We start from the raw sequence: 11897 nt of genomic DNA on the forward strand, positions 1-11897 counted from the left end.
TTCTCGTGTCTTTTTCAAGTGTGTGTGCGTTTTCGAAGAGAAGTGAATAAAAATTTTTAAGTCCCCAAAAGATGGTCTAATTTGTCATGATTTTAGATTAGATTAGATTGTTCTTTTCTCGATCCACCTGGAAAACAGTGAAACAACTGCACTTATTCGCGCGGGCAGTTTTTGCGTCTCGTACGCGCATCCACGCAGCCGATCGAGGCTAATGCGCAACGACACCTTCACATTCCGACCCGTTCGTAACTCAAAAATCACCGACGCGCGGTTTCTCGACGGCTACGCTCTCGTAGGGGAGAGGCAATTTAGCCGCGAGTTGATAAAAGAAGAAAGAAAACAGCTCGTGGATAAAAGGAGTGGCGGGTGGTCGCATTCGAATGGTCTCTGTGTACAATCTTGTACTTTTCTCTCACGTTACTTTTTTCTCTCACTGGCACATAATAGCGCGTACGTATACAAATGAGCGCACGCGCAGCTCGCGATATTGCAACAATACGTTCGTCGATGCATCGCGCGCGCACGCATGCACGCACACGCGGAGGCGTACATAGGCATAGATACGTCACAAGTACACCAGCACGTGGTCTCGCGGTACCCCATGTGGGTAAATGTGTCAAGGACGTGCGAACTGGCCTGCAAAATGATGATTCGCGTTTCGTGGATGAAATATCGTTGTGTCTCTCTCTCTCTTTTCTTTTCTCTCTCTCTCTCTCTCTCTCTCTCTCTCTCTCTCTCTCTCTCTCTCTCTCTCTCTCTCTCTTTCTTTCTTTCTCTTTCGTTGTTTCGCTTCCACTGTCGTTTCTGAGACAAAGCGAGCGGCGATTTTTGCGAAATCTTTATTGCAAGAGCGCGGACCCGGCGGATCGGACTTGGGAAATAGGTCACAACACACACACGTAGAACCAAGGTTTCTTTCGGGAACACTTGCGGAAACTCTCACGATCTTCCGCCGGAACGAAATCAATTTTGCTCATCGAATTTTATTTCAACGATCCGGAGGGACTCCGCTTAAATCGCGTTGCTTCCATCGTTCCGACATTGTCGCGCGAATTGACGAAAAATTAGCCGCTTTGTCGCAGGTATATTTGTTTAGAAGCGGGGAAAATCTGGGTTAAACAAATATCACTCCGGGTCACTCCGTCGTGCGAACGGCACGCGAGGCGTAAATAATCAGTGACGGTAAAAAAGAACAACTTCGTCACGTTGGTATTTGTTTCCCTTGGTAGATCTTCGTAACACCGTATTGAAACGCCTCGAGTTTCAACGCGCAATTTAGATACTCCGGATTTTCGTAACACAAAAAGGATCCCTCCGTCTTCCCCACCGCAACAGAAATATTCATTACGTTAATATACGACGTGTAACCACACAATCGGTTAGATTTTACTTTTCGTTTCGAAAATGGGATTGCGGAGTGGGGGGGTAGGCCTTGGCACACTTCGCACACCAAGAAACACACGCACACACACATACACACACACACATACACCGTTGCTGGCGAGAGAGCGCAAGAAAGAGAGAGATACACATCACACATCGGTACGCTCGTATTCCCTGCGACGAATATTACAAGCTATGATTCCGCAGCAGAGAGTAATCGCATCCCGAGACACGGTATTCGAGAAACGAATGCTCTTATCGGAATCATCCTTCCCGTTCCTTATTAATAACGTATATTATCCGCGTATCTCTCCTTCAATCGGCCCAGCTGCAACAAGCATTATCCTGTCCGAGTAAATTACCTCGGTGTCCCAGTTCGGAAGATAGATTGTTTAAAAGGAAAAAGCTCTTTGTTTCGTGAAAAGTACTCAGTACTTGAACATTGCCAAACTGAATTGTCACGTATCGATGCTCGGATCGACCGAGGTTTCAGCAAACCTTACAGCCCTCTGCGACACTTACGATCGGCCCTATGCGTGCGTTAATTAATTGCTACATGCATACAACATAGTTTGATCGATTTATTAATATTTTGTCCTCAAAAGACTAGTGGCACATTTTTTTCCAATACTTCGATGGGTAGTAGATATTACGATGTTCTCCATGACCTAAATTACCTCAATTCAAAACAAGTTATCTGAGTTTCTGAGTCTGGTTCGCTTCTTTTTTTATCTTTTATTATGCATCTCATAATCAGTTCAACTGCAATTTGCATTGTCTTGGTTCAGTAAATTATTTCAGTGCCCTACTTTAAAGTATAACTCAATGACACGCTTCCTTTTTTTTTCTTTGAAGAAACATCCTACTTTATCCACTTGATCTTATCAGATATTATTGGATTTATATCATTATCGTGATTTTATTTGTCGCCTTTCTTGGCAAAAGATAAATGATATTTTCTCTAATATCCGTAGGTCAGTATTAAGTATCGCAATTTTTTTTTGTTCATTAATTGTTTACGCAATTATCCATATCTAACGATAAATGAAAAAATGTTTCCTATTTTTCCGAAAGGAATCCTTTTCGCTACAACTAGGTCAGGGATTCCTCAAGTTTTGGTACGTGTTCCTTGGCAAGTTTCGAACTTTCGTTACAAGTTCTCGAGGTGCGCGAAGCATTTTCGCATCACCACGACAATTGTTTCGATCGCGCGCGTCGATTCGGCCACGGGGGGGGGCGTTTAAAAGATCACCGCGTTGCTAATTGACCCAGAAATCAAGCGTGATGCCGATAATGGTAGTATAATTTCAGTCTATACGGGTAAAGGACTGCCGCGGCATCGTGGCAAGCCTCGTCGTTATGACTGTCGCCGTTATCGCGTCGTGTTGAGTCCTAAGCGAGTTTACGGCGAGTTGCGGAATATATGTGCATATGTATAAGCGTAGGGTGTAACATAAATACGAGGAAGAGGACAAAAAGCACAGCGCGGCGGGTAGCGTCGCGTCGCGTCGCGTCGCGTCGCGTCGCGTTGTGACGATATTTTCACACGATGAATCGCTTATTTCGTGCCGCTCCGTCTATAATTATTCTCTCTCCCTCTCGCGTGCTATTAATCGCTCGCGATAACGAGCCGACGAGTGGACTCGCTAACGCATCGCGTCGCATCTCGTCGCGTCGGCGGCGAGCCTCCACGTCCTGGCCAATTCTGCCGGTGACATGCTAAACGATATTATCGTTAATTGGAGCGTTGCAATTGGGCCGGGTTACGCAACGCGGTGGCACCAAGTGTGACACCACTTTTTGCAAATCGACGAAACTTATTTGAATAAAGAACAGAACATTTCTTTTTCTTTTTTTTCCCTTTTTCTCTCTCCTTTTTTTTTTATCAACTCACAACCGACCCGGTGCAATTGCACCCGGTGCCGTAATACGCAACGCCGTGTTGCGTAACGCGGCGCAACCGCGTGCCGAAAACGCGACACTCGAAAGTGAAACCGATTCTATCCGATTCTCCGCCGCGACGCGTCGCAGCTAATTATCTACGGCGCCCCGCACTGGGAGCGCGTACAATTTTAATGCAATCGCGGTAACGTTATAATGAAAAAGGGGAAAAAGAGGAGAGGAGGATTCGGAGAGAATCTTCCGAGCCCACGGACGCGGACGCGCCCGTATGTACGGCGACTGCCAAACGCGTCGTGTTGCGCCGTCGATTTTACACTTTGAAAGTTTCTGGGTCGCGGCGTGCGGATGGGCTTTCACTTTCCTCCGTTCCTTCTTCCGTTCTTTCGAGCGCGCTCTGCGCCAGCCGCCGCGCCGCCACGGCCCTTTTCGCTTTCGTTTGACCCTTTTTCACTCGCGACAATTCTTATTCCACCTGCGATCGTCGGCTACGCGGATCGGCCGGTCGCAGTGAAATGCTGTCAGTGGATATCCGACTATCCGGTTGACGGCTATCTGGTAAAAATAATGCGTGAGCGTGCGTGCGTGCGTACGGACGCTACGCGCTCACGTACGTATATTCACTTCCGATTCGCACCGGTTCGAACAAAGAACGCAGGCCGCTGTTTAGAAGCACGGCCATACAATGAAGAACGGAAGTTGGATCGATCGTACGTATTTTTTCAGCGGGATTCCAGTCACGGCCCTCGTTTGCGTCCCGCTTCATCCGAATCGCGCGCCGTCAAATGAAGAACTTGTAATGCACTGCTTTTCGAATACGACAAGTGTTAACGTAATGTCGTCACGGCACGACACTTTGTTAGGGTCTGAGCAGAAAGGTTGTAACCGTCTACGATTCTGCCGTAAGACTTAAATCGGCGTCGGAAGTCGACGGGCAAAAAATTGTCGTGGACGTACGTCACCTCAAGCCAGTTCTACATTGATCGTATCGTATCGTCGCAGGTCATAGATTCCAATCGGCGTTGAATTAGAACCAGAGCACAAAGCAATGTAATGGCTTACGACAAAGACGTAAGCGTATACGTAGATTAGCGCACAAGCTTTGACGTATATCGTACTTGCCTCCAATTACATACGACGTTACACTTGCGCCAAGGTTTCTGCGCTATCTACGTTTACGCTTGCGTCTGTCGTAAGCTATTACGTTGCTTTGTGCTCTGACCCTTACGATGCGATGAATACGACATGCGTCCGCGACAATTTGTGCGTTATCTTCCAACATCGACTTCCGTCTTACTACGAAATTGCAAATACTTACGACAATCTTTCTGCTCACGCCCTTATCCTTTACAAACGAAAAGGTTTCGATGTCTACGGGTCAGAGCACGAAGCAACGTGATAACTTGCGACAAAGGCGTAAGCGTAAACGTAGATCAGCGCACACCTTAACGCATGGACCTGAGCAGAATGGTTTATCTTATACTCTTAAGACAGCCTTAAGACAATGTTTTATGTTTTAAGCCTTTGTCTTGAGGTAACGCACAAATAACTGTCTTATGTCTTAAGAGTACAAGACAGCCATTCTGTTCGGACCCTATGACTTATCTCCAATTAATTATGACGTTATATTTTGGTTTCGTAAACCCGTTTACAATACGTTGTATGTCGTCGGATGTCGAGGCGCAGCTGATGGTCCAATGAGAAATTTCTTTTTTAAAGTAAGCAGTAAGACGCAAGGCGATGTCGGAAGTTAACGCACGAAGAATTGTCGTAGACGCATGTCGCATTCGTCGCATCGTAAGGTGACATACGTCTACGACAATTCTTTGTGCGTTGACTACCGACGCCGACTTAAGTCTTACGACAGAATCGTAAAGGATTACGTCAATCTTTCTGCTCGGGCCCTAACAAGGTGTCGTGCCCATCTACGTTTACGCTTGCGTCTTTGTCGTAAGCTATTACGTCGCTTTGTGTCTCTGACCCTACCCCAAAGTGGAGTGGACAAAAGATTCCTTGGCACGTTTTAAACGCGATACAAACACGGATGTTTTAAGTGAGTTTTGTCGGGACAACTCACTCTGCGAGACGGCATTTCGAAAACTTCCTATTGACGAATGCGCGTTATCGTTTCTGTGGTATTTCCCGGACAAGTAAACGGCAGAAGGGAGGACGGATGTGTATTTCGTAATGAGCTCGTTCTCTGGAATTAACCCTAGAACAACAGCGCCGGGTCGTTTACAACTCGTGCCACGTTTTCTTTGCATGCACCGATATAATACAATCTGAATTAAAAATAATGTCGATAATATTAGTAATATATTTTACGTTCTTCTATCCCGATATTTGTATCTTTTACAAATTTACATTTCTTTATGTATATTTGTAAGCTCAATCTCTTTTACATTTTTCCTTTCTATACGCTGAAGACTTTGTAACAAGCGAAATGTTCGTCTCCTTTGTACGATTTTCCAAATACAATTTTTCCTTTTTGTCCTCGTATAGCTGATCATTATTGGCCCTTTTGTTTACTTGTTTGTATTCACATAAAACGAGCATGTCATTTATTTACTAACTTAGATATCCATGTTACATTTGTGCCAAGGTGTCACTTATATATTAGGTCAAGCATGCTTACACCTTTTTTTTACATGTTACGTATTTCACATTGTAATTGTAGGGTTAACGTAACTCTTTTCGACCACAGTTGCGCTTCATCCTTTACCCACATCCTCGCCTCTCCGGGCACCGCACCACCGACCCCGCAAATCCTTATCGTGCTTTCTACACGCTTTCGTGCTATTGTAGCTTGGAAACGCGGGCGCGCGCGTAGAAGCCCAAATCAGGTATGTTTCGAGCGCTCGATAGTTAACATAAGAATGGCCCTATTACGGAATCTACGTCGAGAACATGCCTGTTCTCCTCGTCGAGTTATTCCCCTCGTAGTGACGCCTAAGGCGCGTTATTACGTATTCGGATGCTGCCGAAAGCGACGATACATCTCTCGTGAATTTCTTTTCCCCCCTTTTCTTTCGGTATTTTTTTTCTTTTCTTCTTCGACGACGGATTCTCGCGCGAAAATTGTAGGACGGTCTGTTTACGGGGACGTACGCTTAATCTCAAAACCTGGTGCACCCGACGCGATGACAGCGATGATGACAACGCGCTTGCGATACTCCGCAAGGCGTGCATTTATATATGCACGCGCGCGAATTGGTGTGCGCGTGTGTACGCGCTGTTACAGCAGAAACGCTCGCTCTGTCGCTCGCGCGGGAAAGAGTGCGAGAGCCGGCGAGTGAATAAATGAGTCGGGCAGGGGAGGTATGGGGGAGGGGTGTGCGAGGAAGAGAGAAAGTGAGAGTGAGCGCGGCGCGGCGGGCGGATGAGCGAGAGAGAGACTGGGCCAGAGAGAGAGAGAGAAAGAGAGAGGTATTGCGGCTTTCCACGCTGGAGATAGAGTACGCTTGTACGCGGTAGAAAGGGCGGGGGGGGGGGGAGCGGGTTGAGGGGCGCGAGGGGAGGGAAGAGAGACACGCACATCGGCGGAGGTCCGCGGGAAGGGGGGAGAGGGAGAGAGACGGCGACGGCGAAGGGCGAAAGGAGGATGAGTAGACGGAGAGAGAGAGGAAGCGCGCGACGTAGGGGCCGTGGCGCGGCGTGGCGCGGGGGGGAGGGAGGGACGGAGGGTAACGGAGACGGAGCGCGGTGTACGTAACGAGAGGGAGCGAGTCGCGGCTGCGTCATGTTCTCAACGAACTGGGTCAGTAGGTCTCCCCACCGCGCTCGTACGTGCGCGCGCGCGCGCGCGTGTACGCGCGTACACACGGGTGCGGAGCGCGCTGGTGCTTGTCTCTCTCGGGGAGTGCCAACGGCGTTGCTGTTGACCCAGCCGCGGCCTGTACGTGTCTCTCGTGCCCCGCGAGCTCTTACCCGCGACCGCGCGCTTCTACCTGACGATATATCCGTGCCGGCTCACCCGTCGTGCACTTTGAAAGCAAGAGTCGCTTCTCTCCGCGAAGGCGCGCGCGCGCGCGCGCGATCTGTCCCCTCCCCCTCGCGACAATCTCTCGCGAGCGGGCCTCGTCTCGAGACGCGGGGCGCACGCGGAAAGGCCGAAAAAAGATTCGGTCCTACCCGATACGTTCGCGGAATGCGTCTTACGTCATTCGCAGGACCGGTCGTTCTCTCAGTTTCACTGCCGAGGTACCGCGAGAGGCTCTCTCTCTCTCTCTCTCCTTCTGTTCGCATTGCACGTAGCGTCCGCCAGTTTTGTACTATACGTTTCGAAAATTCGTCCCAGTTTTCCCGCGTTTCGAAAAGAACTGGACTCCGAGTCCGGGGATACGGCCGGATATACGACGCGCGCGCGTAACGCGCCTCCCGACGAGAGGACGGCGGGCGGGGCGGGCGGGCGGGCGAGCGACGCGCTCGCGGACAATATTTCTCCGGCCGACATAGACCTGGTTCCGTAAGTAGGTCATCCCCCGCCACAGGTCGCGCAACCTCCTTCTCGCCGTCCCGCTCCGCTCGCCCCACCCCGTGCCCCCCGCCCCGCCAGCGGTACCTTCGACCGCGGCAATACCGCCCTCCTCTCCGCCGCGACCGCGTGCTACTCGCCCCCCCCCCCCGTCTCTCTCCCGCCCGGTCGTCCGTACGGGCCGCTCAGGCGGCACCTCCGCACCGCGTCGGATACCTGGCCGCGCGCAGTGGCATGCGCTGCTGAATCACTTTCACTTATGCCGTGCGCTGTGTTGGTTATACTCCTGGCCGCGCGCGCGCGCGTCTCGCTCGCTCCGCTCGCGTCGCCGACTCGCCCTCTCGTTCGCTCCTCCTCGTCGCCTCTCGGCGTCTCTCGCGCTGCCCGTGTCGGTAAAGGGACACGCGCGCCTTCTCTCCTCTATACCCACCGAAACGCCGAGGGAGCCTGACAGTAGTGCGCGCCTCGGCACCGTTCTCCGTGGCACAGTTTCGGTTTCATTTCCCGACCGTCCGTCCTCGTCGTCGTCGTCGTCGCCGCGACGAGTGTCGTCGATCTCGCTCTCGCGCGCCAACGAGCGTCGCTACTCCGTTTTTCGTAAGTGCGCCCGCCGACAGTAACGTGTCAGCGATCGGCCGCGCGGCGCCGCGTTATCGCGCGACGGGAGTGATCGCGTCGCGCTCTCTCGTCGTTATCGTCGTCATCGTCAATCCGACGTGCAGGCCCGTTGTCGTTGACGACGTTGTTACCGCCGCGCGCTCGCCGCGATACGTCACGTATGCCGTGTCTCGCAAAGGCGGTCTCTACCTACCTACTCCATGTGCCGACGGTAGGGCAGCGGAGGGGAGGGGGGCGGGCCCTTCGGGAAAGCAACGAGCCGAGAGGACAACTAGTCGTACGCAGATAGGCGAGCTGTCAAGTCGTTCCGCTCGGCTCCGCTCCCGGAGTCTCTCTCGTCGGTCGTGTTCGCTCGCTCATTCGCCCGCTCGCTCGCTCGCTCGCTCGCCGGCACATTAGTCATCCGAATTACAGTGCGTGCTCGCGCTCTCTTTCGCGCCTTCCTCCGCTCGCGATAATACACAATCGCGATCACGGTGTACACCCGCGGCCGTGTTTGTTGACAGTCGCGCACCCGTGGCCCGCTGACCGCGTAGGCTGCCCTCGTGTGTGTGCGCGCGCTCTCTCGCGCGCGCCCACCCGTCCGTCTTCTTCGTTCCGCGCGCGGTGCACGGACGTGTGGTTGGATCGTGCGACGCGAATCATCCCGTCGGCCGCATTGCGCTCGGCAATAAGTTGGATTACAGTGCGCGGACAGGAGAGGAAACGGGGCTCGAAAGGGGGCACCTTGGGCGCGAGGCTCCGCTCCGCTCCGCTCCGCTCCGCTTTGACAGTGGCGAATGTTGACACGCGCGCGAACACGCCTCGACCTCGGTCATGTCTCGGACGTAGGTCCCGTCGACCGACGACGACGACGACTCTGTGCGTCCGCGTGTATGTACGTTCGGTGGTGCACGATGGTTCCTTCTCGGTAAACGTGTAAACCCGTGAGAGAAAGGAAAGAGAGCGAGAGAGAGAGAGAAAGAGGGGATAAGGGAGAAGAAAAAAGCGTGGCTGGTGATCGATATCCTTGTACTCGTGGCTCACCGGGCATCGAGTGTGTGCAACCCTCTTCCCGTACGCGCGGAGGAACTCGCTTCCTCCTCGCCGCGAGTTGTGTCGGGGCCTCCGTTCCCCCCCGGTCGACGTCATCGTCGTCGTCATCCGCCGAGCGCGCGGGTGCCGCCAGGTCGCGTTTTCCGCGGAGAAACACCGTGCGCGCCAGTTTTGTCGTCCCGCTCCGAACCTCGGGAGCGATGTCCCGCGAACGTGACCGACCGAACGGGACGGGTAGACGCGGATACACGCGGATGTACGCAGATTTTATTTATTAACACGCCCCGGAGAAATCAGCCCGATCTGCGCGGCCAGAAACTCGCTAGAGATTCGAGAGAGAGAGAGACGTTGGAAAAGGGAAACGAAGGAATCGAAACGAACGTTCGGTGATCGTCGCATCGGCCGCATCCCAGGGGGGGGGGAGGGGCTTGAACAGCCCCGTTTCATATATGTGCCGATACGCGAACACGCCGTCCGTCCGTCGTGCGGTGCTTCTCGCGCATGGGTGATATGTTATTGGAGATGGAGCAACATTCGGGCCTGTTATCCCTGAACATGTCACCGTTCCACCTGAGTCCGCAGGACAGCCCGCAGGCCGCCGGACAGCAGCCCCCGCAGCAGCAGCCGCAGCCGCACTACGGCTCGTCGGCGTACGGCAATTGCGCGCAGAGCTCGCCATCGCCCATGTGCCATCAGCCGCAGTCCCAATCGCAACAGCAACAGCAACAAATGTCCGCTCACAATCAGGCGGCGCAGTCGCAGGGCATGTCGAGTTTCGAGGCCGCCTTCTTCGACTCCCCCCTCGAGGATCATCGGTGCCCCATGTGCGGCCACAAGAACGTATCCAGCTATCAGTGCGGCGTGCAGGGCTTGCTCACGTGCGAGAACTGCAAGAACTTCTTCAAGCGCAACGGCTCGCCGTGCAGCAACAAGAAGGTCTACACGTGTCTCTTCTCTCAAACGGGGGGCGGCAGTGGCAATGGCGGTGGCGGCAACGGGGGCGGTAGTGGCGGCGGCGGCGGCGGCGGCGGCGGCGGTGGCGGCGGCGGCGGCGGTGGTAACAACTGCAGCGCGTCCTCGGCGCTCGAGATTTGCCCCAACAAGAAGACGTACACGTGTCTATTCCCGGCAGGAGCCGGAAGCGGTAACGGAGCCTGCGGCGGTACGTCCACCAGTCTCGAAGGTAACGGCGGCGGAGGCGGTTACGCCGGCAGCGGCGGCGGCAACGGCGGCGGCACTGCCGCCGGAGGTGGCGGTCCAGGCGCGGCCAACGCCACGGTCAGCGGCGGACCGGTCGCTGCCGCGGGAAGCGGCAACGTCGCCGCCGGCGCGGTCCCGACCGGCGGCGGTACCATGTGCCACCCCGGCATGGGTCAGGTCGGCGTCGTGACCGGCTCGATACCGTGCCCGTCCGACTTCCCGGACACCAAGGACATCGTCATCGAGGAGCTGTGCCCCGTGTGCGGCGACAAGGTGTCCGGTTATCACTACGGCTTACTCACGTGCGAGTCCTGCAAGGGATTCTTCAAGCGCACCGTCCAGAACAAGAAGGTTTACACGTGCGTGGCCGAGAGGTCCTGCCACATCGATAAGACGCAGCGGAAACGGTGTCCCTACTGCCGCTTTCAGAAGTGCCTCGAGGTCGGCATGAAGCTCGAAGGTGAGTCCTCTTCAGCCTCACTTATTATTATTTATCTTATTGCCGACAGCGAACTCGATTGCTCGCATTAGTGCGCACTGAGTGCACACTAAGACCAGTCTGTAGTCAATTTTTTTACTTAACTTTGTCTCAAATACATGTCCAAAGAGTATTTAGCCAACAAATGATCCGTGTGGATGCCGTACAGATAATTTTACCGGCTACGAAATATTTCAGACGATTCTAAAATATAAGACTTGCCTGTGAACAAGCCTCAGCGTGCGCTCAGTGCGCACTAAGACCAGTTTATAGTCAATTTTTATACCTAACTTTGTCTCAAATACATGTTCAAAGAGTATTTAGTCAACAAATAACCCGTGTGGATGCTATACAGATAATTTTACCGGCTACGAAATGTTTCAAGAAATATTTCAGACGATTCTCAAGTATAAGACTTGACTATAAAAAAAGTCTCATTGTCAGCGTGCACTCACAGTGCGCACTAACAAGGGGAACCCGGCAGTCTGTACTCACCGATTTTAATCTAGTTGTGTGGGTGTGTTGTACTCACTCAAACTTATTTTCTGCTAAAGCCGTAGGGCGCACTATTCAGGCGTTCTCGAGGAAATAACAATAAACGGTAATTATGCATAAAAGCGACTTCCTCTCCGATTTGCTTTATTTTTAAATATGTTGTTGGGGATGTCTTCCCGAGTCATTTCATATATATAGTTTTGGAGATACAGGCTGAGAAAGGATACAAATTACCATATATTTATTATTTGTATCCTTTCTCAGCCTGTATCTCCGAAACTATTTGAGTCCGGCCCTTATATATATGAAATGACT

The 11897-nt window shown here is 52.6% G+C and overlaps 1 protein-coding gene across 1 annotated transcript in view; it reads left to right on the forward strand.

The window, feature by feature from the left end:
- The first annotated feature begins 8179 nt into the window (after positions 1-8179).
- LOC105567316 (nuclear hormone receptor FTZ-F1) overlaps positions 8180-11897 on the forward strand; it is a 38435-nt gene continuing 34717 nt past the window's right edge. The window contains exon 1 of the mRNA XM_012022096.1: positions 8180-11069. Within this exon, the coding sequence (XP_011877486.1) occupies positions 9911-11069 (1159 nt within the window). The 5' untranslated portion in view covers positions 8180-9910. The remainder of the gene's footprint in view (positions 11070-11897) is intronic.

This window comes from Vollenhovia emeryi, unplaced genomic scaffold (assembly GCF_000949405.1).
Source record: "Vollenhovia emeryi isolate VEMERY1.0 unplaced genomic scaffold, V.emery_V1.0 DF939139.1, whole genome shotgun sequence".
NCBI classification, from domain to species: Eukaryota; Metazoa; Arthropoda; class Insecta; order Hymenoptera; family Formicidae; genus Vollenhovia; species Vollenhovia emeryi.